This window comes from Rhea pennata, chromosome 2 (genome assembly GCF_028389875.1).
Source record: "Rhea pennata isolate bPtePen1 chromosome 2, bPtePen1.pri, whole genome shotgun sequence".
Lineage (NCBI taxonomy): Eukaryota > Metazoa > Chordata > Aves > Rheiformes > Rheidae > Rhea > Rhea pennata.
The window spans coordinates 125,800,813-125,814,944 of NC_084664.1; the positions used below are offsets into that span (position 1 = coordinate 125,800,813).

General features: G+C 40.0%; 1 protein-coding gene across 1 annotated transcript; it reads left to right on the plus strand.

The window, feature by feature from the left end:
• Positions 1 to 9,384: 9,384 nt before the first annotated feature.
• On the plus strand, positions 9,385 to 12,628 carry TCF24 (transcription factor 24). The gene is made up of 2 exons (XM_062568193.1): positions 9,385 to 9,783; positions 12,515 to 12,628. The coding sequence occupies exons 1-2, from the start codon at positions 9,400 to 9,402 to the stop codon at positions 12,626 to 12,628; spliced, it is 498 nt and encodes a 165-aa protein (XP_062424177.1). The 5' UTR covers positions 9,385 to 9,399.
• Positions 12,629 to 14,132: the final 1,504 nt, after the last annotated feature.

The window sequence follows — 14,132 nt, forward strand, 5'->3', positions numbered from 1 at the left end:
GGTCTATTTACTTAGAAGCAATGCTTTGTATTAAAAACATGTAAAAATATCAGCAATTTGTAGACTAAATTGTCTGCCTTCTTCTTAAACTTCCTCAAGAACGGCATTGTTTTTAACTAGTGTCTTGACTGGTTTGTAATTTGAATACCTGAGACGCTGCTTCTTTCTATAAATGCCATGTAACAGTTGTGCAGAAGCACCCTAATAGTCTCTTACTTCAAGTAGAGGGGGGATATTAGCATGTGGGTTTTTTTAAAGGTCTGTAGCTCTAAAAAGTAATTTCCATCATTTGGATTTTTCCAAGTTCTGGTGCAGGATGTGGAATAGTTAGGAAAGAAGGCACCACAAGATGAATGATGTCTGTGCTGATTAATTTTTGCATGGAGAATATTATACCTTAATTTTACTTCAAATACTGATTTGAGTAGCTGGGACTAGTTTGAGTAATTAAGTGAAAGCTCATGACTTAAGATACAGGAAAATCCCAATCCTTCGGAGAAAGAAAGGAAAGCATAGTTGTCAGGCACCTATGGAATCAAACCTTTCTTAATGCAGTTTCTCTGTGTGAATGTCAACTCAGCATCTTATCCTTGAAACACTATTTGAAATAAGAAAAAAATTTTGCCTTAATAAAGAAATTAGGATCTGGCTTTTCTTATCCAGCTACTTTATGTATTTTGTTATCATTTATATTTTATTGCCCTTTGATAAAGGTAATTCAAGTAAATGTTACTCCTGTATATTTCTGTTTTTCCCTTGAATAACAAGCTATGTATCTTTGAAAAGAAAGAGGTATCCAAAACTAACATACTAAATGAGTGGAGTTATAACTTTGATCCACTTCTTACTTCTGTTAAAGCTAGTGAATGATTATCATCAGAATAAGAAAATACAGAACAGTGAATGAAGGTCTGAAATGTAAATGTCATTATTAGTTAATTACCAAAATTAGTATTAACAGAGCATGATATTTCTATTTTTAGCTATCCTGACCAATGAAACTCAGGTCAAGGAAAACAGAAAAGTGGAGAAGAAAAAAAAATGCTTTTTGTTTAAACAGTTTCCAAGGAAAAATGTCAATACTTTTCATGAGCATGTCTAAAGTGACAGCTACGGGATTATTGACTCAATGCAATGCATTAGAAAGTCACCTCCTGATCTTTACAGCAAGATGTTACTGATGCAGCCTTTCCACCCTTACATTTTCCTCTGCCTTGCATGCACCCATTCAAAAATACATTCAATAGATTTTTAGTATTTCTCAATGTGGATTATACTGTGTAGGCCATCTAGAGCATGATGTATTTTTCAGAGGTACTGAGCATTTGCAGTTTTCACTTTAAGATTTTAGTCCATTATAAATTACATACAACATTTAAGACCCGAACAAATTATTCCCTGCATGGCACAGGCCACGTAGTTTCACCCAGTGATTTCTGCAGCCAGGCAACTCAAGTCAAACCCCTTTCAAAGTCTTCCACTGGTAAAATAGCAGAGAGGGTCTCAGCCTCTTTGTGTGCAAACTCCCTCTCACTTTTTAATTTTCTGTATTAGCTTGGCTGTACCCCAACTGCGTACATGTATGTATACTCCTATGCTTGGCCTGCCCCAAATCCCTGCGTTTTAAGTCTACAGATCCCTTTGGGTGCAGTCATTCACATTGTCATCTGATGCACAAATATTCACGCTTCTCCAGGTCCAGCAAAGCCCCTTACCCTGCTCGGCTCCCACTCCACTCTTGCTAGCTGTAACGCTGCGCTTCTCACATGACTGCCGGCAGAGAGGAAACATTGAGCCAGATTTCCTTCATCCTTCACCCCCATTTACATTTCTCCATTTCTTACTGTGAGAATGGCAGAGCTGATGGAGAACCTTTCTAATGTGACATCTTATTTGTGATCTAGAATTCGGTGTTTTTAAGTATTCCCTGAAATGTGTGTGGATATAAAATGGAATTATGGTAGGATATAGGTATTTCTAAGACTTAAACAAATATAGTGCTCTAATACATACATACGTGCATACACACACACACACACACACAAGAATGGAGCCATTCTCATGCATTTTAGGTGTATTTTAAAATTCATTATTCCTTTATTGGCAAAAGTGGATGTCTGCTTCTTGATGTTAGATATTAGTGATTTGGAATAGTTGGGGGAATGGAATATTGAACACTATTAAGCTTCCTTTTTGCCACTTGACTCTGAAAATTGTTACATGATTTTTGTGAAATTAATTCAAAACATTTATTCTTAAATGTTTGGTTTTATAACCATGGATAGAAAAATCTAGAGGGAGGAGGAATTTAGAGGAGATTGAACTATAGCTAAATTGTGAACTTTTTGATTGTTTTAAGGTTATTAATGAAAACATCCATCCAAAACTTTTTTGTAATTTAAAATGGAAATTTCAGTAAGATAGCATTTTTGGAAGCTGTATTATTTTGATGAGCATATTTGGAAGGAGAGATGAAATTTAAAAAGTTTGTCCTGTTTTCTTTTTGATGTTAAATTCTTGTAGTATATGAGAAGCACTGATGTATTCTTATATTCTATAATTAAGTAGCAGCTATCTTTAATTATTTAGAAAATAATATCAAAATATTTTGCTACACTGTAATATATTTGACAGAACTACAGAATATGACATGCTCCTACTACACACTGTTAATGGTGACATGGCAAAACAAAATAACATTTGAAAAAAAAAGCAAAAATATGTAATGGCCAATTTTTAAAATTTTTCTGATCTGAAATGAACTCCAATTATGAAATGTTGAGATTTCTCCATGAAACAGAAGTTCTGAATTTTAATTTTCTGACCTTCATGTGGCTTTATCTTGCCTCTGATTTGTTCCAGAACTTCAGCTAAACTCAGGAGAATCTGATCAAAGCCAGTGTCTTGCTTGGCACTACACATATTTTACTCAAATGAACTTTTTGCTAGTCCAACAGTGGTACTAATATTCACACTTCACCTCATCAGCAGGCAAACATACCTGCTAAATCCTAATCCCAGAAATGGGAATTGGTGAAAATGAACAAATCAGAAAAATATCATGAATTTTCAGGCTAAATTACAGCTGTAAAACCAGAAAATGATTTAATATGAAGGGAGCAAAGTGTAGCTGGAAAAATACTACGCTGTCTCCACTTTTTCTTACCTAAATCACACTTGAAATCTGGCTCTTCTGTGACTGTGGCATTCCTTCAATCTGAAATATACCCTAGAAGGTAAAGCAAGGAAGTAATTCTCAGAGATTCCTCTGGGAAAGAAGAAGAAGAAACAGCTGCAGCAGCTTGCTGTGACTTCATACTTAAATGCCAGACCGATACAAGGTCACTGGATCTCTTTTTGCTGTGGTTACAATGGAGGAGTCCTGTAGAGGGATAAAGATGACGGGGTAGAGAGCCACTATATCTTACTATCTGTATTTTAAAATAAATATACTTAATGTACCTCCTCCTCGTCATTGCAGTAGCAGTCAGGCTGGGCTCTCCAAGCACCACATACAAATTTCATTAGGCCATTTCAGCAGTATACACCAGGCTGGATTTGGAGCTGCCAAAAGGTGGCAGCTGGTTCCACTGTTTCTCCTTCAACTCTTTCCTCTGAATTTCCTCTGTGGCAGTTGCATCAGGAGTGTCCAAAAGGCAACCTGACTACTGCAGCACTGAGGCTGAACACATTATGGGTACAACGGGGAAATTTAAAAAATACATGATTTTGTAAAGTGGAGTTTGAGTCATTAGTTAAATTAGAGCAGAGAAAAAGCACATAGCCATTAGCTAATTTAGGGTAATTGGGAAGTCTGAGGTAGTTAGGAAATCTGCCTAACTGATGAAAGATGTAAAATCCCCGGTCTGTCTATAGGTAATACACCGATTAATGATATTAGCATTGCTGAAGGTTCCGTATTTCAGCTCAGATGCCTTTCTCAGTAGGTGTTTCTGGGGCAGGAACACCTTGGACACCCCCTTGGGAAGCGGGGGGGGGGGGGGGGGGGGGGGCACTCCGCAGGCTCGTGGCCGCTGGTGGCCTGGGCAGCATTTAACCGGGCTGGGCTGGTGCGCTGCGGCCGCCGCCAGGCCCAGCGGCTCAGGGAGGCGGCGAGGCGCAGTGCCGCGCACCTGCGGGACGCTGTTAGGCGCGGAGCCTCGGGCCGAGGAGCGCCGGAAGGAGCCGCGGGCCGGCCCGGGCGAAGCGCGGCGCTGAGCGCGGGGCCAACCGGAGCTCGGCCCGGCTCCGGCCGCCCCTCACCGCCGCGGCGCGGGCCCCTTCCCAGGCCCTCGCAGAGCCCCCGGCGGAGCCGCCTGCCTTGGCCGTGCCCTCACCAGCTCTCGTCCCTCCTGCCCCTAAATCATCCCTTCCCGGGACTTCCAATTATAGCCGAAGATTAAGTTCTTAATTTTCTTGGCTGCAAAACCGGTAACAAATCGTTCAGACTTTGTTTTTCCACTGAGCCCAAGGCTTGATTTATTGTGTCTATGTTATCACAAAAATCAGGCTTCATTCAAAATGTTTTTCTGGGATAATTCTATACCCTCGGTATTTATTTTGTCTGTCCCTTCTCATTAATGTTACTAATTTTTAATTGCTCCCCATTCACTTTTAAATCAAATACTCTGCCTGGCCAGTCGCATGTCGTACTGCTCTCGTTTTCACCACGGACAGTTTGTGAGCGTCGGTGCCCCCCGAGGTGTTTGGGAAGAGTCACGACCCGCTCTCCGCGGCGCTACGTGCGAGGCTCAGCAAGAAGGGGGAGAGCGCGGGCTGGCGCAGACAGACACCGGTAACGGGAAGGTCACCTCCAAAATATTAGGAAAAGAAACAGATGGAGCAGAGAGAAAAGACTCGCTTATTAAAAAAAAAAAAAAAAAAAAAAAAAAATTTGACCTCCAAGCCCAGCGATTAAATTACTTTCCTTCAGCAAAACTGTTACTTTATCCTAAGAAAAACAGTATTAATAAAGAGGGATTTCGGCGCCGGCCGCTGGGCTCCGCGCCCGGCCCGGCCCCGCCGCGCGGACCGTTAACGGCCGCCGCGCGGAGGGATCTCGCGCGCCCTCCCCGCGCACCCCTCCGCCGCGCCGCAGCAGCGCCGTGCTACCGCCCGCCTCGGGTAGGCAAGGCGCGGGCTGCTCGCCTCGCCTCGCCTCGCCTCGCCTCGCCTCGCCGGCCCGCGGCAGGGCTCCCACGGTCTTGAGGCGCTCCCCCGGGGCGCTGCCTGCGGCCGGTACCGGGCAGGAGGGTGTGAGGAGATGCCGCCCCCCGACAGCTCCGTGATTAATGACCCTCCCGCTCGGCAAGGGGCGGTCGCTGCCTCCCGCGCTGGCGGCGGCAGGGTGGGGGGAGCCCGGCGGCCAGGTGCGCCCCAGCGCCGCTGTGTAGACCGGCCGCACCGTCTTATAAAAGGCTCCGCGGGGCTGGACGGGACGGGAGGGCTGTAGCGGGCAAAGCCGCTGCGCGTTGCTTCTTCGCTGCGCTGCCCCAGTCGGGAACGGTAAGTTCATCGCCGCGGTTGTCGGCGCCCGGCGCATCCTTCCCTGGCCCGGGGTTGGTTCCCCCTCGCTCGGGGCGGCTTGGTTGTGGGGCGGGATGCGCCACTCCCGGCGCCCCGACGGGGCTGTGGGCTGGGGCCGGGCTGGGCGTCGGCGTGTGCGCGCGGCGCTCGTTTGCGGGACGGGGATCGCAGCGCCGCGGCAAAACTGCGGGCCCGCCCTGTCCCTACCCTGGCTGCAGCAACGGCGGGGCCGGCCGGAGGCGAAGGGCCCGAGTGCGGCAACCGCCGCCGCGCGCCAACCGCCGCCAACCGCCTCCAACCGCCCGCCGCCTCAGAAGCGGGTTTCCGCGCGGAGCGTCTGGCGTGCGGGGCCGAGCGTGTGTTGCGGGTGTCCGGGTAAATACGCACACGCAAATTCCTGTTTCACTGGTTCAGAGAAAATAATTTCGTTAAGTATTAATGGAATTACAGAAGGAGCCGTGTCGTGTTGAAATACAAAATAATCCAGATTAACTACCTTTCCCGCCCCCGCCAAGGAACAAGTGAAAAGGCTGCAAATAAGACTATTATTTAGTTTGCTTATGCTGCTCTGGCATTTTCAGTTTTTTGCTTGTTCATGTGTCAGATACTTCTCACTGCTGTCCCTCACACACGGAATACAGGAATAAAACAACAGTTGTGCTGTTTTCTTTTGTAAACGAATTATATTTTGAATCGATGATGTCGTTGTAGTGTCATGTAAAACACAGTTATTTCAGCTTGCAGTAGAGATAATGGAGTAAAAAATGCATTAGAAATAATACAAATATTCTTATTTCCACACACTCCCATTTCCAGGTTCCTTTGCATGCCATGCAGTAAGTGTGCCTGTTTGCAGATTTCACATAGAAATGTTTAATTATATTAAAATACGAATCTCTACCTTGTAAGATTTTCAAGCAGATTACATGCAGATGCATACTGGCTTGAGGCATTTTATTTACTGTATTTTTCAGTGACTGTTTTTTGGACCACAAGCTTTCGAGTGGCTCTTGGGTTTACAAAGTTTGCAGGATCCAGAGTATGAAACATGATCATACAAGTATGAACAATGACTCTACTCAGCAGCATTGCATGATAAATGCAATCTTAGTTCAGAAAGCACCAGCTATATTTTGGATACTAGCATAAACACACATGCACATACCTGTATTATATCCTGCATTTCTGTTCAAATGAATTTCCTGGTCCATTGGGTATTGCTATATGTACTTTAACAAAAATCCAATAGTGAGGAAATTAAGACAGAGTGAAGTCTCTGTTTTCCACAGCTGAAGTTTTGCTATTTTTTTCCATAGGCCCAGAAATTCATTCAGTGTAGTTGTGAAGCTTCTAAGATACAAGTTCCTACTTCAGAAAGGCACACAAGGAAATTAGGTTTCTAGGTACATGCATTTTTATATAGTGATGCATTTTTATATAGTGTATGTCAATACAAAGCGATCATTGTTCTAAATTTGGCTATATACCACCACTGCAAAATAAAATAGCATGTAGACTAGCTTTATTCCTGTATTTTAGTCGATCAATGGGGATTAATAACCCAATCACAATAATAATAGATAAAAACAATCGTTAATTTCTCTGCATTACTTCTCTAATTAGGACTTTTCTAGTAATCAGGGAAATGGGAAGACTTCATAATTCCAGTAGGATTTAGATAGACTGGCAGACAGTCCTACTGGTGAAACATGAAACAGAACAGAACCTTTGCCTTTTTTCATAGCTGTGTTGACTCTGCAGTGGCAATAGAGATAATTTTTGTCACTAAAATGCATGCAGATCTGACTGTAACTTAGAGAGAAAATACCAAGAAAAAGTCACCATTTGATGTTTTACAGATAAATTAAAAGGAAATAGACATTTTAAGGATGATTTTTTCATTCCTCAGTCAAGAGATGTTCATGTGGACTTGAGTTTTGTTTTATATAGGTAATAATTATCTCTGTAAGCAATACATAATGATATTTCCCTTTAGTTTACAGTTAAAATCCTCACAAGGTATTTTACAAGTAATTTCATATTCCAAACTGTGTCAAGATTTAAGTAAGAGTTGTTAAAACTGTGAGCCAGCTTAACAGCAAATTAATCACAAACACCGAAGATAATAATGTCTTTTAAATATCAAATTATAAAGACCAACAGAGATGATTTAGAAGGTTTATCTTCTTTCCACTTTTCTGGTACAAATCTTTGACTTGATTAATTGATTTGGCTTTTGTGGTTACACAGGCACTTCAGTATATGTTTGAAATGCTTGGCAAAATCAAAGCCTGATTTTGGTAAATTTAGATCTTAAATAATTTATTTGATTTTTAAAAATTGCAATCTATTTGAGTATAATTAAAACCGCTTTAATAACTTTTTCTTGCCCTTGTTGTCTATCCAGGATATCACAGAAACACCAGATTGACAACACATGAAAGCCAGGATCTGTCTGAGAAATTTAGAGGGTGTGCTTGAATAAGGTGAGCAACTGGACAGGTATTACTCTAGCAAAGAAGTGGTGAACTTTTGGGAAGAATAGTAGAATTGTATATTACTTGAGCATAAGTTTTATTACCGGCAGAGCTGACAGTCCTTTCTGAAAGTTGGGGAAGACTTTTCCATAATTATTTTCAGTTTTGTTCGAAAAAAGTTTTCTGCTATTGTTGCCGGAGGATTCTTTCCCCCCCTCCAGTAGCCAAAATACAGTTTAAGATCCCTTTAAACTTGAAAATACAGAAGATAGGACAAGCACAGTTATTCTTGAATTATTTCAGGTGTGAAAGGACAGGAGAAGTCTGTTTCTAATCCTTCAAAATCGTAGACCAAATTTTGCCTTTCATAATATCTGTATTATATTTCTGAGGCTCCCATTCACTATTGCAGCTGAAAATGTGTTTTTCTTTCTGTAATCCATGGAGCACTGATCACCTACAAGACTGTTGATGAAATGATTGCAAGTAAATAGGAAGTGTGCACAGTCTCACATCCCCAATTACACAAATAATATGCATTTTAAAAATCACATTAGTCTCATTTTTATTTGGTTGTAAATGGAAGCTACTATTGCAGTACTGTTTAGCATTGTCTCTTTAGTTTTATGAGAAAAGCCGGTGATCTTGGACTAAAAATGCTTAAAATAAATTGCTCTGTGTAATACTACCAGAAAGAAATTAAAAATGAGTCTTCCATAGGAATTCTAACTTTTATTTATGTGCCTGTGTGTGATATCAGATCAACTACTTCATTAACAGTGACGAGAGAAGCAATTTACACATTTGTACATAGGCATCCTTTGTTTGCTAGAACTGGCAACACTGGAATTTCTGATAATCTATTTTTGCTTTTAGAAAGCATTCATTTTATCATAGTAGGTATATCAGCTTGATGTGATTCCTTATTCCCTTTTCTAAATGGAGAAAACATTGTGTGTAACTAATTTTTGTGTGCATACATACTACTTGGGTTTGTTAGAAAAGATCACGTTAATGGAGTTAGTTTGTACCTAGCAGGGAAAGTACTTAAAATCTGGGGAGTGTATATCTCACAGGAAATTCCAGCCTTAGATTTTCTCTGGAAAAAAAGATCAAATTAGCTTTACCTCTCCTGACAGTAGTTCTATTGGGTCAGAGGAACAAAGTCACTCACTGTCAAGAGTTTCTGAGTGTGTGTATGCATGCATATTTGCAGTTGCAAGGGTGTGTGTGTGAATTTGGGATGGAAAGGAGCTGCACCCTCAGTGGATATTTTTGCTCTGATGCTGAGATTTTGAGCATCGCCATAAGCTTACAGCATGGCTGGTTCCAGAGGACATGTTCGTTTAAAAGTGCTCTTGCTGGTTACAGGTCCTCCCTACTGGGGAAGTTACCAATGGACTGTAGACATTTATCTGAGAACAGCAAGGAGCTCTCAAGCCCTAGTTCAGAGCCTGATTCCCTGCTGCCTTCTGCCACTGGCAGTAATTCTTGCACACCCTCCTCAGCTGGGCAGCGGGCTGGAGCAACTCCTGGAAGACCAGCAGCTGCAAATGCCGCTCGGGAGCGCAGTCGGGTTCAAACCCTGCGCCATGCTTTCCTAGAGCTACAGAAGACTCTGCCCTCTGTACCACCTGACACCAAGCTCTCCAAGCTGGATGTACTGCTCCTGGCCACCACCTATATCGCACACCTCACCCGTAGCCTTCAGGATGAGGAAGAGTCACCGGGAGAGGGCTTGGGTACCCTCCGAGGAGATGGATACCTGCACCCTGTCAAGGTAGGACAGCTGAGGAGCAGTTTCCATCTTCTCTCAGTGAAGTTAATTGGTATTACAAATATGTAGATTACAAGCTTATTTGCCTTGCTAGAATTGATATATGAAAAGATTGCCTTAGATGAGCATTCCAGAGTAGTATAACCATTGTATCTGAGTACTAAGGGCCTGACTGAAATATCCTGGAGCTCACTAGCACTTTCCCTCCAGCTTCAAGGGCTTTGCACAAGAATCTCAAATATAACAGAAGCCCAGTGGGACCTGATCCCTTGGAACTGAAGGAGGGCAGGAACCTATGCAGTCTGTGTTAACACAGATGTGGAAACCTGAAAATCCATCAGAACCCATTCTAGGTAATAAGTGTGATTGAGGTAATCAGCTGTTTCACAACAATGATCCCAGTTGTGGTAGTGCTTGGCAATGTGTGCAGGCCTGCTTTGTTTCTCCAGTTGAGCCAGCTGAGATATGAATTGTGACATTAATTACTGGCCACATTTTAACTCCTTATATAAAAGTGCTTTTCAGACATTTATTTCATCTAGTTGGTATATGCTGTTATTTTTCTTCCCTTCATCAAAAAAATTCATGGAGATGTAGAGAGAACGTGGAAGGGGAAATGCTATTAAAGAGTACCTGGGGATGAAAACTATTTTCAAATACATTGCTCAGTGACTGATGTGACTCTTGAATACTATGAGGTATTTTCTTTGGCTCTGATCTTAGGGAGTGGGTCAGAGCACTGTTTTTAAGCGTCTGATGAATTCAGAATGATTTAATTAAGATTAATTTGTGAAGTAATCTCTAATGCCCATAAAGTGACTAAATCACAGAGAGTTCCTTGTTCACAGTATTGGTCACTGTAACTGCAAGTAAATACGTATTTAAAATAGTTAAAAGCATGATGTGAGTGGAGGTTTCTTAGGTAATTTAAATGATTAGCAGACTCATTAGGAAAGCAAAACTTTTAAATAAATTAGAAGATGGCTATATTTCATAAAATAATAAATATTGTAATGTATTTCAAAGTAAGCTATTTGACTTCAGTTAATTTGCTTGGGCAAAGTGAGTGGACACAGGTCTCTTATGATACTTTTTAGTGACTGCCAATTATTACAGGCAGAAAAATACTCTTAACTGGTTATTAAGGCAGTTAAATTATCCAGATGCACAGTTCCCAGACTACTGGAATAAAGCAATAGTTGATTCATTTAGCAGTTATTTTTACTAATCTTACTTAATGTGTCATCTGCTTGCCTTTAGTTTTGATGAAGTACAGGTTGAAATCAAAATCATGTCAGTCAAGTCAGTGTTTCTAATATTCTTGGTAGTAAATTAACTTTTTTTAGTTTTAACTAGAACCAAAGTGTCCCAGACAAATCATATTACATGCTTAAAAAGATCAAAGTGCAAGATAAGAGGAAAACAGCACAGATAAGAACTGTAACTATACATTTATATATTAACCATAGTAAATACAAATAGTATGAAAACTGAAATATCCAAGTACAGTTACGTGTACACCAACAAGAAACATGGTTAATGACTTTAAACTCGCTAAGTCATAGATGTCATATTAGTGATCCAGTTTGCAATATCAGACTCGCAATAAAAACACTGAATGGCATCTTATGGTCCTTCCAAGTAAGAAATATTCTGCTTTTTATCTCTTGAATAGAAAATTTGAGATTTAATTGCAGTACAAAAGATTTAACAAGTGCATCAGATTTCAGAGTTACTTCTGTGTCAGTCAGTACTTGTTTTTCTATTTCTTGCTCTTATAATAGAAGTCGGTCATTGATTTTGATGCTATAACAAGAATAATTAAGTTAGTTCAATGTATGGGACTACAGTCATTCCATTATGAGGACTAAGATATCTCAGTACTATTCCTGGAGAGTATCCTTGAACACACCAATTAACATAGATGTGGGAGGAACCATCAATAAAATTACAAGTGCATTTCACTAAGGGACTTTAGCACTTGTATAAAAAAGGAGAGAAATCTAACTTCACAAAAGTCAGGTCCACAGGAAACGTGCCAGCCCATTCCCAATAGTGACTTCTAAAAAATGGCATTACCTGAACACTACGCTGGCTGTTTTTCAGATACTTTTGTATCAAATGTGTGACAGGTTGTCCTTTCAGACATCAACTTTACAATAACAGCTTGAAATAGTGAATTCAATTGGAATTCTTCAGAGAGAAAGGACATACATCTGAAATAATGTTTAATGCATAGTGATTACTGCAAGGCTGAGAAATGCTAGCCACAAAAATAAATATTTAATTAATTGATTATCTGGATAATCAATTAAAGGAAATAAAGAAAAATACTGGGATTTGCCAGTGATGTAAATCCCAGTAGTATCCATGCCACCAAAAAACAGGAATGCTTTGTTTCGTGTTACTAACAGAGAATTTAGAGCATACAGATTCCTGTATGATGACATACCAGTATGATTTACAATTGTTTGTTGCTCATGAGGACTTTTAGGAACTGTACCTTACAATTTGCTACTTAAGAAAATACCCATGCTGAGATTGCATTACACAGTTTCTAATTACTTTTTTTCAATAAAGGACATCATAAACATTTTGGTGATAGCAAAAGTTTCCTATTTTCTGATACTGTGATTTCATTACCATTTAAAGCTTTACTTTTATAGCTCAGAATTGAATTCAGACTGCAAAGATCCTATATATTTCAGCACTGTGCTTGTCTTTTGTCTTGCAGAAATGGCCAATGCGATCCAGGTTATACATTGGAGCTACAGGGCAGTTTTTGAATCACTCAGCACAAGGAGAAAGTGCCAGCCAAGGAGAAACATCAACAAATTCACAAATCTAATTTCCTTTTTCATTATTAAAAAGTTATTTATTTCATCATATGTATTTAAGTTAAACACATCTGCAGACAAACTGTAATTCATCAAGTACTGTTTATGGATAAGAACTGACTCTTAAATGCAATTAATGCCTTATTAAGTTAATCTGATTCATCACTGGTTTCTAACATAGAGGAGATTGTTGATAACTGAGTTGAGGGAATTGGAGAAGGCAGTTGCACTCAGCACCAACCCATAAAGCAGTGACAAAGGCAAGACCGCTAACAGAATAGGTATTATCTGCTCCAATGCAAGAAGTTCATAGGTATGCTGTAGAGAAAGGGGAGAGGAAGAGAGATGCAGCATTGATTAAGTATAGGGCAGTACAAACTTTGATGAAAAGCAAATGGCAAGCAAGTGTAAAGATGCCAATCAAAATACCACATACACTTTTTCACTGCATGAAACTAATGGCAGAAAGCGCACTGACTGCAGTCTCGTGAGAGCTTCTTCCTTCAGATAATCTTAAATGTATTAGGTTTTCTTTGAAAATGTGGATGCATGCACGCTTTAAGTAAAAATGTGCTGAAAACTGTCCTACATACATAGTCTTAATAAAACAAACTGCTTTGTAGATGAAATGTAGTTACATAAAGTAAATATTGCTTGTACTGATTGATATTATTGTTGCATGTTACTGGGTTTTAAATGTGTTTAAATGTTACCTTGTACTACTACTTGCGTGTTCAGATAACATGATTGATTTATCTCATGTGGTTGATACATTCAAATAAATGAATCTTAATACTTGGCTTGTTCATAGTACATTTTCACTTAAAACATCTTCTGTATATAGGCAAGAGAAGTTGAAACTAATGCACAAATAGCATCTATTGCATTTGTTCTGTAAAATCATATACTTTTCACATAGTTTGTTGTTATTGCTAAGGTAAACATTTTATTAAATATAATTCAGTGGACATTATTGAGTTGTAAAATCTGTATCAGTTGCGATAATCATTGTACAGGATGAATAGTTTTTAATAACAACGTGCATTTTTAGCACATTATTAAAAACTTGTTTTAGCACAATCTTTAGCAATTTCTTTCTGAAGACTTCTTTACAATTTACGTTTTACAGTGATATTTGACAGAAAAGGAAAATGAATTATGGTCAGGCATAACCTTTATAAAATCCCTTTTGTTGCTTTAATTCTCGAGTCAAAATTGTGACCTCTTTCAGAGGTGCTGAGCATGTCATTTCAAGCTGAATGTTCAATACCATGGAAAATCAGGCCTTATGTATCAGAACATGTATCCACATTAGCAGAGCCATTAGAAATGGTTGGATAAACCATCTAGGACATGGGAAGTGTAAAGTATGATAAAAGATACGGTAAAATCAAGAGACCTCTGCCACCCCTGTAGCTTTCTGAGCTTTGACAAGTTTATTCTTTAAAAATATATTGCTTAAAAATTCTTGGCATATATTATTTATAATTGTAAGTGCTTTAGTAGAAGGTGAGA

Bases quoted from the DNA above. Each gene is read 5' to 3' on its own strand.
- TCF24 (XM_062568193.1), top strand. From the start codon at position 9,400: ATGGACTGTAGACATTTATCTGAGAACAGCAAGGAGCTCTCAAGCCCT. The intron at 9,784-12,514 runs GTAGGACAGCTG...TTTGTCTTGCAG, and splicing joins GATACCTGCACCCTGTCAAG to AAATGGCCAATGCGATCCAG.